This window comes from Eptesicus fuscus, chromosome 13, assembly GCF_027574615.1.
Source record: "Eptesicus fuscus isolate TK198812 chromosome 13, DD_ASM_mEF_20220401, whole genome shotgun sequence".
NCBI lineage: Eukaryota > Metazoa > Chordata > Mammalia > Chiroptera > Vespertilionidae > Eptesicus > Eptesicus fuscus.
In genome coordinates, this window is record NC_072485.1 from 23,496,712 (window position 1) to 23,509,341 (window position 12,630).

The window sequence follows — 12,630 nt, forward strand, 5'->3', positions numbered from 1 at the left end:
GAGATTCAATTACTTGCTTAGTAAGTGGAACAAGAATTCTAAGTTTCTAAGTTGATGCTAGAGCCCCACATCCACCAGAAAGCCAGGCTGCCTTGGCATCCCTGCCAGACCACTGCTGGGCCACACTTGGCTGGGGAAACCCACCCTGGGCCTCCTGGGCCCCCTGACTGGGCAGAAGATCTGTCACTCCTCTGCATGGCATGAAAAGCTTTTATGACGATGCCTGCAACATAGTAAGGACTCAGTGACACTTAGATATTAATGTTGTCTAGAACCCCACTAACCAGGCCTTGGGGTGGGAAAGAGAAGAGGGGGATCAAGAGGGTTTTGTGAAGGATGGGAAACAGGGAGAACTGAGGAAGGGGAAGGTGGAAGGGGCTGCCAGCTGCTTTGCAAAATTCATGCCCCACTTATTAGTAAAAGAATTAAATCCTACTGTTTTCAGGCCAAAAAGCACATAACTGAAAGATTATATCGCCAAGCTCCTTTTGAGGTGTGGAGTATCCAATGAGATATAAGTAGAATTAATTGGGTGGCATATCAATGAGAGCACTTTATAGGGCTAATGGAGTAGAAATTTGCTCCTTCTACCTTTTTCCTTCCTCTCTTTCTTCCTGGAACATAGACATGAAGGCTGGAGTTCCAGCAGCCGTCTTGTGACCCTTATCTTCCTTGAGGAATAAAATCACATGCTAGGGATGTTGGGTCAGAAATTGTTAAGGCTCCTGAAATCCTATCATACCAGCTGTCCCAACAACCCTGGACTGCCCACATCTGGATTTCTTTCAGAAGAGAATACAAAACCCTAATTTGTTTAAGCCACTCTATTCTTGTCACTACTGGCTGCCAAAAGCAATCACTAACTGATACAGGGAAATAACAGCAACCCCAAGAGAGTCACATGACATCAGGCCCAACACAAGATTTTTTTTCTGCTGATAAGATAAAAGTTGAGATTTGAAAGTCACTGTCTGTCCAAGACTAAACCCTAAAAAGATGAAATCCTCCTCTTTATTTTAAAGCTTGTCTTCTCCCACCTGCTTCCTCCAGTTGACTCTTTCAGTAGACACACGGGTCTCTCCTTCACACCCATCCAAGGCCTGCTCAAAACCCTTTGCCATCAACTGGGCTTACACAGTGTTGTGATTAAGTGAACTCCCTAAACTTGGGGTTTGAACAGTTGCCAGCCACACTCATTCAAGTGTGGTTCTGCCTGTGAGTTAGTGCCCACAAAAACCTCTGAGTTTCACTGGGAAGCAAAAGCCTGCACATGTTGGTTGCCTAATGAGGGCTTTGGTGAGAATTGTGGCTTTAAATAAAGTGAGCCCACTCTGGCTCCATGCAAGACCAGGCTTTGCCACCAAAGCACAGTCATGCCCTAAGTGCTTTACAAGCTCGAGCAGCACTGGCCCGATGGATCCAATGCTGACACCGTCCCCAGGCAAATCAAAGGAGCCCTGTGTCCCCATTAGGCACAGGAGGGAAGAGGGGGAATGTAGTCACCGAGGAAAAATATTTCTAGATAGAATATAACTCCTATATCCTATACTTCCTAGGAAAATGTTAGTGGATATAATCTCAATTATATTTTGAACCCTGTGATCCAGCAAAGGCACCACGTTGGAAAGTTAACAAGTGGGGACAGAGCAAGGACTAGAAGTCAGGTCTCCTGACTCCTATTTCAGGTTCTTTCCACCCATAGTGGAATGCTGGGAACCTCTAAATACCAGGCATTTGTCTGGTTCTGAATATCCAAATAGCAGCCCGTCCTCAGAAACACTACCTACTCATCCTGCGGGAGGCTGAGCGACAGCATGGCCACATCATCCAAGATGATTCCTTGCTCCTGGGAAAATGGCACCATGCAGAGCACACATACATGTTCCACAATCATGGCATCTTCACATGTGACAGCTGTGACAACTGTGAACTGTAGTATCTGAGACATGTGTTCTGTGGTCTTCAAACAAGGATCAGCAGCCTTCTTGGGGACTTCCTCTGAGCCACCTGCCTCACCAGTAGCACTTCCTGAGATAATTGTTGATAAAAACCAATATACATGGCACACTCAACCAGGCTGCCCATTCAAGAGTCAGGAGCCACCTGCATTAATCTGTCTCTTTACACACCAGAAGGAAACATGTGGGGACCTTGGCATCCAATATGACATATACTGTATGTACTAGCTGTCCCTAAAAGCAGGAGTCCTCTCATGTGAAACACATTTGTTAAACCATCTCACTCTAATCTGATACCAAACTGTGTTTTAGTCATGGCTCTTCTTTACATTTCTTTTTCACCATAACTATTTTCATACATTTTTAAAATCCTCAGAGAGAGAGAGAGAGAGAGAGAGAGAGAGAGAGAGAGAGAGAGAGAGAGAGAGAGAGGTGCAAGAGAGAAACATCGATCAATTTCCTTCCATACATGCTCTGACTGCATATCGAACACCCAACCTTTTGGTGTATGGGATGACACTCCAACCAACTGAGCCACCCGGCCAGGGCTATACATTTTTTGTGCTTTCTTCAAAGCACCATCTTATGGCTGAAAAGAGAGCCCCTAACTCCTCCTGCACCCAGCCTTGTGGAAACAGCATTCCAACATTTGAGGGTTTAAGTATTTTGGGCTTCTCAATGAATAGGTAACCAGTTTGGTCACTGACACGGGTGATCACTTTCAGTGTCTCTCTGAGAAGAGTGACAAGCGGACTGAACCTACCTTTGGTAAGAATTAGGTCTTTCTAGAACTTGTAATTGCTGGAATCCCTGACCTCTGCAAAGCTGAGTTTAACTCAGCTGGAAAGGATCACCTTTGCCAAGAAACAGGTTTCATGGTTTAGGGGGCGGGGGGGGGAAGGCCTCTGGAGCTAAAGCAATGTGTGTTTGGTGCTACCTTCACTCTATAAACTCTGTCAAGTACTTCGTGGAACCTCAGTTCCTGGCTTGTAAAATTGGAATAATAATATGTACAAGCTTCAATGAAATGAAAGTCTCTAATGGAATTCCTATGTAAGAACAAAGAACAAAGAATACTGACATGGACATTTTAGGAGAAAGATAGCATTCCTTTTTACTCAACCATATGGAAAGGTTGTCCAGTATCACACTGAGCTCAGGAATAAACTCACTACACTCAACACACACATCTTGAGTAGCCTTGCATCCAGTGGTGGCTCACAACGACTATTTCCTATTGAGCGTTTTTCGAGGAAGGCAGAGTTCCATTTTTTGGGAAGGGCACCAGCAGGGAGGGGAGCCTTTCAAATCCCACATCCAGGGAAGACTACCACCACCGAAGGCCAGCACAGGTAGGATTCCAAGAAGTCAAGAGCTTCCTTTGGAAATAGCCTCTGGACATTAAATGTCCGGGTACAAAGCTTAAGGAAAAGGCTTTCTTGGCAGCCTGGCTGGCACAAGCATCATCCTTCTTTGATTTTAAAACAAACAAGCACAACACCTATGGCTATGGCTGTGTCACCATTGTGGCACAGCCGGGAAGCCGTGTGTCCAAGCCAACTGGATCTTTGGTCTTTGCCCAGGGCAGGGGGACCTGGCTCTGAAAGACTTGCTGGCAGAACCTGTGCTCTTACTGAAGCTTAGCAACTAATTTCATCTTTAGAAAATGAAACTTGAATATTGAATGCAACAGGCTCTGCCTTATCAGAAAAGAAACAAGCATCCAGAAATCCAACAGTGGTTACCAGAACACCTCAAAAGTTGTTCTAAGAAGCACAAAGTTGAAAATATGCCTAACAACTTTTGGAGCCAGGGGGTGACTTCAGATGGATCTCCAGGGAACAAATAAGAGATAGAAGACACTAGATCCCGCAAGGAAAACAGGAAGTGAGGGCTATATTCTGCAAAAATAAAAAATCATGGATATAGAACATTCTAGAACCATCTCACCCAGCTACACCATGGGCTCTTGAGATAGGCTATTGCCCTCAGATTGAATGAGTCGGGGCTGGAACAAGCCTCTCACCAGTGAAAAAGCCATTTCTAATAGACTCAAGGAAGCTCTTTAAACGCCAGCCAAATCTATTGTAACAGTCCCTCTCTTAAACATTACAAAGCAAAAACAAAAATGATGATGTTTCATTCCAAAAAATAAAAACTAATAAAACACTGTGTGTTTTAACAGTGGAGAATTCTTGAAAATTCTCAAATTTCCATCTCAAAGATTGCCATTGTTTTAAAAAAAAAAAAATCTAGAACTTCCTCGAGTTACTAGAAATGTCTAATGAAAACTGTCCATTTATAGAATGAGCCATTATTCAAGCAGCTGGTTGTGTCTGTGGCTCTTCACAGACAAGGCTTTGAATAGAAGGTTCAGCAAATAGATGGAGTTAAGAATGTCTCTTCCAAACTGCACACCCCCCGCCCCCAGACTGGGCTTTCCAAGCAAACGCAAAACCCCTCCTGTTGATTTACATTAACTCACCCCCATTACCACCACCCAAGGAATACAACCTTCCACACGTCGAGTGAAAAGGAAGCCAAACCTGGGAGTCCATGGGGACCCCATGCTCACTCACTTGTCTTCTGCGAAACTTTTCCCAGTAATAATGTTCTTCCCCTGGGGTACATAGTCCCAGTATTCTTCCACAATTCCAATGTGGTATGTTCTGGTAACTGCGCCAACCAGCCCAGACACACCCAGGAATGTGATGAGAAGGATGCAGGCAGCCTGCTGCTTCCAAGGCATTTGTGAATGTAACTCAGGCAAGCAGCGTGTGCAGGAGGCAACCCTGCCTGTCCCTCCCCCTCATTCGGAGTTAGTTATAAATGAGAAAGAGACAAGGCCCAGCTCCAGCTCCTCCTCCTCCTCAGGAGCTTGGGGTTGGGACAGAGGCTGACAACTCTAATAAGCAGAGCAAGCTGGATGGGGGAGTTGCTATGACGACAAAACCTTTGCCAGCCATCCAAGAAATGTGTAACTGGCTTATTTATTTAGTGCCCAAGCCAAACAGGCCTGTTTCTGTAGGTTTTGGGGCTCTGCTCTGATATTAATCATTCATCATTACCAGGAATGGCAGTACAACTAATTGGGCTAATAGGTTTCCCCGCCTTCTTCCTCTTTTGTTTTTTTTTCCTCCACACCCATTATAAGAACATATTAAAATCTGAATACTGGGCTGGCCTGAATAGAGCATCAGGAACTATCTCAAGCACTAAAGAAGGCTTCATCTCCGTCGGCTGAGCAGAGGGCATGATGCAATCATGCTCTGCCATCTGCGACTTGTTTTATAGGGCTACATGAAACAATCAACTCACATCGTAAAGTTCATAACAACATTGTAAAACCACGCTAATTCTTCATTTGCTCGTGAATCATCTCCACCAAATTCAAATCCCACCGGCAAAAATTAGGAGTTCAATCACCCAGTTCAGCCACAATTCTAGAGGTTATCACCCCTAAGACTGAGCTGCCTTTCTGGACATGAGTGACAATGATACAGGAGGAATACCCTTCAGGCACATGAATTCCTAATTCAGTAGCAGGTCTTTGGGTCAAAAAGGTGAAGGGAGTGCCCATTCTTCTGTATGCTCTAATCTGTGTCCTAGAATCTCAGTGCTTAAAGAGAACTCATCTGCCCCAGCCAGTCTGGCTCAGTAGATAAAGCATTGTCCTGTGGACTCAAGGATCCCAGGTTTGATTCCAGACAAGGGCACGTACCTCGCTTGCAGGCTCGATCCCTGGCCCTGGTTGGGGCTTGTGTGGGAGGCAACCAATCGATGTGTCTCTTTCACATTGATGTTTTTCTCTCTGTGTCTTTCCTCTTCTCTTCCACTCTCTCTAAAAATCAATGGAAAAATATCCCCAGGTGAGGATTAACAAAAACAAAACAAAGAGAATTCATCCGACCCTGCAAGTGAACCAATCTAGTGGTCCCCAGATTTGCTCTCAAGGCCACAGATGTGGAATGAAGGAGATGGTCTCCAAGGTGGACTCTGAGGTCGAACAGACCTGTGTTTGAAATCCAGTCCCAGCACTTATTTAGTGGCATTGAAGAATCACTGGACCTCTCTAAACTTGGTTCTGCAAAACAGGGGTGAAGGGATTGTTAAGAAAATTTAAAGAATGACATAAGAGCAAATCTAGATGACCTTAGGTTTGATTTTTTTTTTTTTAAATATCAGGACAATCCCGAAGCTGGTTTGGCTCAGTGGATAGAGCATCGGCCTGTGGACTGAAAGGTCCCAGGTTCGATTCCGGTCAAGGGCATGTACATTGGTTGCGGGCATATCCCCGGTAGGGAGTGTGCAGGAGGCAGCTGGTCGATGTTTCTCTCTCATCGATGTTTCTAGCTCTCTATTCCCTCTCCCTTCCTCTCTGTAAAAAATCAATAAAATAAATAAATAAATAAATAAATAAATAAATAAATAAATATCAGGACACTTGTGGACTAATTGCCACAGCACACCTTCCTTTAACTCACATCTACTCTTCAATATGAGTTTGGACACTTTGTGTGAGTTCATCATCTATAGCCACTATAGGGAAAGGACTCCCAGGGCAAACCTGAGCATGGCCTTGAAGGAAGTAGGGCTTTAGGAGTTCTTGGAATTCAGAAATGTCCTGGACCAAAAAGTTTTTGTTCATACTCTAGAGAAGCAGACTATTTGGGGCCATTGGAGGGAATCCCAAAATGTCCTTTCAGCCCAGTCCAGGTAAAGCCCTGATTATTACAGAACCTTAAAAACACACAAACATGCCATCATTCTGCTTCATCCCTCCATTTTATGTCCCAACCTCCACCCACTCCATCCCTCACCTGCACTAAATTCCTTCTCATCCTCCCAAATCCTTCTAGGCTCTTCCTCTCTGAAACCTTACTTGGTTCCTGCCACATCCTCCATGCCTTTCCTCCTCTGTATTTCCTCCAGACTTTGTACGCATGAGTATCTCTATCTATATTATTGTTTGCTTACATGTTGGCCTCCCATACTAGACTCTAAAGTCCTTGAGAACAGTGCTTAGCTGACAAGCCCTCAACATCTCCCTCCTGTTACATCTGAGGTCCAAGGGCTTTATTAAAAGAATCTACAGAATACCACACTCAATAGGTATTACTGGAATTATTCAAGGAAGACCCTTTCAAGGAAGGGACCATTAGCAATACACAAGAATTTTCTTCAAGCATAAACATGACCTAAGAATTTAAAAGAAACACAATATAAAATGCACATGGGCAAACACTCCACCAAATGAAAGTCTAGTAATAAAATCAGTCATTCAACCATTTGGAAAGATTTGCTGAATATCTACCTTAGTAACTGTTCTAGTCAACTAGGAATATGACACCCATGATCCCTGCCCTCAACGTGTTTATATTTTAGTGAGGGAAATGGATTGTAAACAAACAAGTTTTAAAATATTAATTAAAATATTAGCTAAATATCATGATGGGCTCAGCAAAGTTCAAGCTAAATCCAATATGAATGGGGAGAATGTTAAGAGGTGTCTGAGATGTTTGGGGAGATGGCCAGGCAGCTTGTTCTGAAGTACGTTTATGTTTTATAGGGAGGAATAAAGCATAGTGAAGTCCCATTCTACAGAAGCCCCACCCACCAACATCATCGAAGAAAAAAAACAAACAACAACAAAAAATACAAGGTTAGCTTGATAGACAACTTTGGTTGACCTTTTCAAGGAAAGTTAATGGACCACATCCCTGGCCAGTGCGGACTTCCGGGCATTTACTTGTTCCTCCACTGGGGAAGTGCCTCATGATGCCTCACCTCCCACATGCCTGAAGCAAACCCTCATGCCAGAGACTCAAGAGAGCCAGCCTTCAATCACAGACATAGTAAAAAGAAGAGCAGAGGAAATGGGCTACCCTTCACTCTCTTCTCAAACTCCTCCATCTTCCCCTTCTTCCACACAGATCAAGACATCTAGAGTGGGTCATCCCTGAGCCTTGAAGCTTGCTTTGTAATGATCTTGGTTGTGATAGCACTGATTTTTACTAGTGGAGAAAGCTCCATTGCCCTCCATTACTGTGACCAGAGACTAAGAGAGAATTCTCTTGTCAGAGGCCAGGGGGTCTCAGAGTGGTGTCTGTATGAAGTCAGTTGGCAAATCAGGATGCTTTATAAGATTGGTTGGTTGCGGTTCAATCCACATTCTAGATATACCACTTCTTAGGAGGTGCAATAACCCTCTACCTTCCTCCCACCCTTCTGTGGTTCTTCCAGTAATGGCTCAATAGGGCTGTCCTCAGCACACCCCTGAGCCTATTGAATGCAAAGCAGCAGGGCAGGGCACTCAGAAAGGGGTTTACCTACTTCCCAATCTGTTTTCTGAGAAGGTACCAGGCTGCTCATCTCAGCATTTATTAAAAATCCCACTGGAGGAGGACAGCACTTCAGGAAACCCTGTTATATGGCACCAGAGACTGCTTAACTGTAGCAAACTTTTGGGTGAGAGTGGCTGAACGTGAATTCCTATTAGAAAGGAAAGCCCTGGTTCCAAGTGAGGCTTGGCTTAGCTGAGACCTCCCTGGGACACAGATTCCCAGGAGAAATGTTTCTGATGATCAAAGCACCTGGTGCTTCTGTAGAGAAGGTCTTTATAGGTAGCGCTTCAGCTCCCAGGCTGGGGCACGTAGGCACATGCGGCATGGATTCTGGAGCATGGCCAAGGCTCGCTGCTCTAGCCTGATCACTGATGCCCGAATTCCACAATCGGAGCTCCCCGATTTTGGCTTAGGACTAACGCTATAAAATGCAAAGATCTCTTGATATTGGTCTCACTGGCTGAGGTTGTCTTCAATGAGTTTATTAGGTCCTTTCCCACAAATAGTTTTAGATTGAGAGGAGGAAGAGGGGAACACTGGACTTCTAGGAAGAGGTCCAGTAAGGCTCTGCTTCAAGTTACAAAAAACCCAAGTGAGCATCTTGTTCAGGAGTTCCAACTCATCTGCCCATGTTTTTAGTCTAGAATAGTGTCTGATACAACATCTCAATTTTTTTTCCTTTAAGTAGGATATGAGCCCTCCATTTCATCGTAGACCCCACCACTCCTCACTGTCTCAAATCTGTCTGTTTCATCTGTTCAAGACCTGGTCCAAAGATATGTGTGTTTGTGACTACTGAACTCTAGTCCAATTTTCCACTCAATGCAAAAGTCCCTTCAACAACATATGCACTCTTCATTCATTTATTCATATATTCATTTTAAGAAATGTACTGAGCACCTACTATATGCAGACTTATAAGCACATTATTTTAGTAGGAGAAGCGGGGAAGAGTCCTTGGAGATGTTCTCATCTTACCACTTCATTTCAAAGCTGATCCAACTGAGGCCCGGGAGCTGCGTGACTTATACACCAGCACAAAGCTGCTCTGGAGCACAGCTGCAGTTAGTGAGAAGCAGGATGACCAGATGTGATTGTTTCACTTGGGACTGCCAAGCACCTCACTGAAATCCAATTATTCCATGACCTTCGCACTCCCCAATGTGCCTACTCCAGTGATTCTCAAAGTCCAAGGGCCTCTGAGTCCCCTAGGTACTTTCAGGGGATCTGTGAGGTCAAAACTATTTTCCTAATGATACAAAACTATTATTTGCTTTCATCACTATCATCCTTCCATAAATGCAATTGAAGTTTTCCAGAGGTACATGATGTATGAAATCACAACAGATTGGAGACAGAAGCAGGCATGAGAATAATAAACTTATCATTGAACGGTTGGCATAACTATAACTATTGTGATGTTCTTACTAAATATATTTTTGGAAGATATGTTTTTATTTAAAATATATTATTTACATTAACATTTAATGGGTTTTATGTTAATATTTTTAAATAAATTTATAAATAGTTTCTAAATTTCTCATTTTTTATTTTGAATGTGGTAAATACTAGTAGATAAAATATGTAAACTATAGCTTTTTGGGGTCTTCAATGACCTTTAAGAGTATAAAGAAGTCCTGAGTTCAGAAGTTTCAGAACTTTGATCTATTGTGATAAACCTAGCAAAAGTAAATTACATAACAAATTTTTGCAACAAGCATATTGTCCTACATAAGTTGTAAAAATTTTTTAAAGGAAAAACATGAATAGGCCTATATTTTTGGTTCTTAGAAATACGGAGAGGAGCCTTGCAATGTGGCAGGCCCTATGACTCCTTCAAGTATGCCAACGCTCAGTCTGACTTGAGCTATTCCACCACCCAAGACTGGGAGGAGCAACCCTGGCTTTCTGCTGATCAAAGTATGATATTAGGGCTGATATCACCTGTATTTCCATCTCAACTCCAAAACATGCTCCTTCCATCTCACCGACAGCTAACACCATCACCAGGGGCCTAGTCCAGAAACATGGGTTCCTCTTTTACCCTCTCCTCCTGCTCTCTGCCACACTCACATTGCTGTCTTCCTGAACAGCTCTTGTACCTTTCCTCTTCACCCCAACAGTCATTGTGGAGACAGTCATTATCTCATGCTTGGAGATGGCCCCCAGGTCTTTACTGGTCTCAGGACCTTTCTTGTACCCAATATGGTGGCTCTACTTTGTCCCCAAGTAATCTTTCTATTACATGAATCTGATCATGACCATCCTGTTCAACCTTCTTTGTGGCATCAACCCCTGACAACCAACCAGCCTCACTGCTTATGAATTTTATCCTCCATATGTATCCACTTCATATGTCTCCAAACCCACCATGCCCAGTGGGGCTCCAGGGCCTTTCAATGCACAATTTGGAGTTCTCCCACCTGGAGTGCTTTTTTTCCCTGCTTGTCTCCCTGACAAATCCCATTTCATCATAGACCCCACCACTCCTCACTGTCTCAAATCTGTCTGTTTCATCTGTTCAAGACCTGGTCCAAAGATCAGTATCTGCTCAAGAACTCTCTTCTTCTGGAGAAAACCCCAGTTCCTAAAAAGGAAAGGTATAGAGTTAAGCACAATAAGTATTTGCTAAAAATAAGTGAATGAATTCTTTATTTGGAAAAAAAAAAAATCATTCTGTGGTAGCTGTTAAATTCCCCTTACTTAAAAATATAGCATAATGAACTGAATTGATAATTCATTGTACACTCTATAGGGTAAAGACAGTGAGCTAGAATGAGTGTTCACTGAACCTCAGAACTTGACCTAGAGGTTGTTTTACTCTTTTTTTAAAAATATATTTTATTGATCTTTTTTTTTTTTTTTACAAAGAGGAAGGGAGAGGGATAAAGAGTTAGAAACATCAATCATCTGCCTCCTGCACACCCCCCACTGGGGATGTGCCCGCTACCAAGGTACATAACCTTGACTGGAATTGAACCAGGGACCCTTCAGTCTGCAGGCCGACACTCTATCCACTGAGCCAAACCAGTTAGGGCTATTTTACTCTTAATATATCTTTAATGTCAACTGTTTTCTTGTCTTTTTCTTATTTCTTCTTAAAATAGAATCACAGGGTGAGATCTAAATAATGTAGTTTCAACAAATTGGTTTCTAGTTAATTGGTTCTGTCACTTTAAGGTTAACAATAAACTCACAATGCTGTGTCTAGTATAAGTAAAGCAGGCGTATTATTATTTTTTTTTTACATCCTTTTCTAATTAAAAATAGTAATTTTGTGTAACCTTAATTCTGGCAGCATCTTTCTTATAATGTCAACACAAAATGGGATATGTTGTTATGAAGCTTTTTGCCTGATTAAAGTAACTTTTGACCCCCTATTCCTTATTAATAGAGGAAACTTTATAAAAAAAAGAAGGTAATCTGTTAAAATAAGCCACATTATAGTGAACAATAAATGCTAGCTCTTTTCTCTTCTACCATCAAAGTGAAACTCAACAAAATTAAGTGCAGAGTTTTCAGCATGGCATGTAAAGCCCTGCTGAGCTGAGCCCTGCCCACCCCTGAAACCCGCTACTCTCTTGGGAAACCTTCTGTTCCAGAAGTATGCCCTGCCAGGGCTCCCTGCGTACACCATGCCATGCTGCCCCTCAGCTCTGCTTTGCTCATTTAGCTCCTCTTCTGGAAATGCCTTTGCCCCACTTTAACTCCTTCCTGTCCTCTGGACTCAAAGCAAATATTACCTTTTCTGGCAACACTTCTGGTCCTTCCCAGCTTTGGTTAGCTGCTCTACCTTGAAGCTCCTGCAGATCCTCAGGTTGACCTCTCTCAAGGTCACATGATCTGAGCACAGGACCTGATCTCTCTTATCTCATTTTCCTCATACATAAAATATAATAATAGCTTCAACCTCAAAGGGTTATTAGGATAATTACCTGAGATTTATATAAAGTGCTTAGAATAGTGCCTTGAACATGTGAGTCACCCCCTACTCCCTAGCTATTATATTTATTTTGATAACACATTGAAAATATCTGTGTACTTATCTGTGTATGACTTGGTCTTTTTTCTATGTCTCCAGGAAACTAGCAGACCTCCTGGTTGTTAACAAGTATTCTATAAAGTGAAATAACTCTTGCCCTATTTGCTCAGTGGTTAGAGCATCAGCCTGAGGACTGAAGGGTCACAGGTTTGATTCCCAGTCAAGGGCATACACCTTGATTGCAGGTTCCATCCCCAGCCCTGGTCAGGGTGCATGTGGGAGACAACCAGTCAATGTATCTCTCTCCTCTCTCTCTCTCTCTCTCTCTCTCTCTCTCTCTCTCTCT

At 43.0% G+C, this 12,630-nt stretch overlaps 1 protein-coding gene across 1 annotated transcript in view; it reads right to left on the minus strand.

Moving 5' to 3' along the window:
• Positions 1-4,707, minus strand: part of HEPHL1 (hephaestin like 1) — a 56,348-nt gene extending 51,641 nt beyond the window's left edge. The window contains exon 1 of the mRNA XM_008149172.3: positions 4,538-4,707. Coding sequence (XP_008147394.2) covers positions 4,538-4,707 — 170 coding nt within the window. The remainder of the gene's footprint in view (positions 1-4,537) is intronic.
• Positions 4,708-12,630: the final 7,923 nt, after the last annotated feature.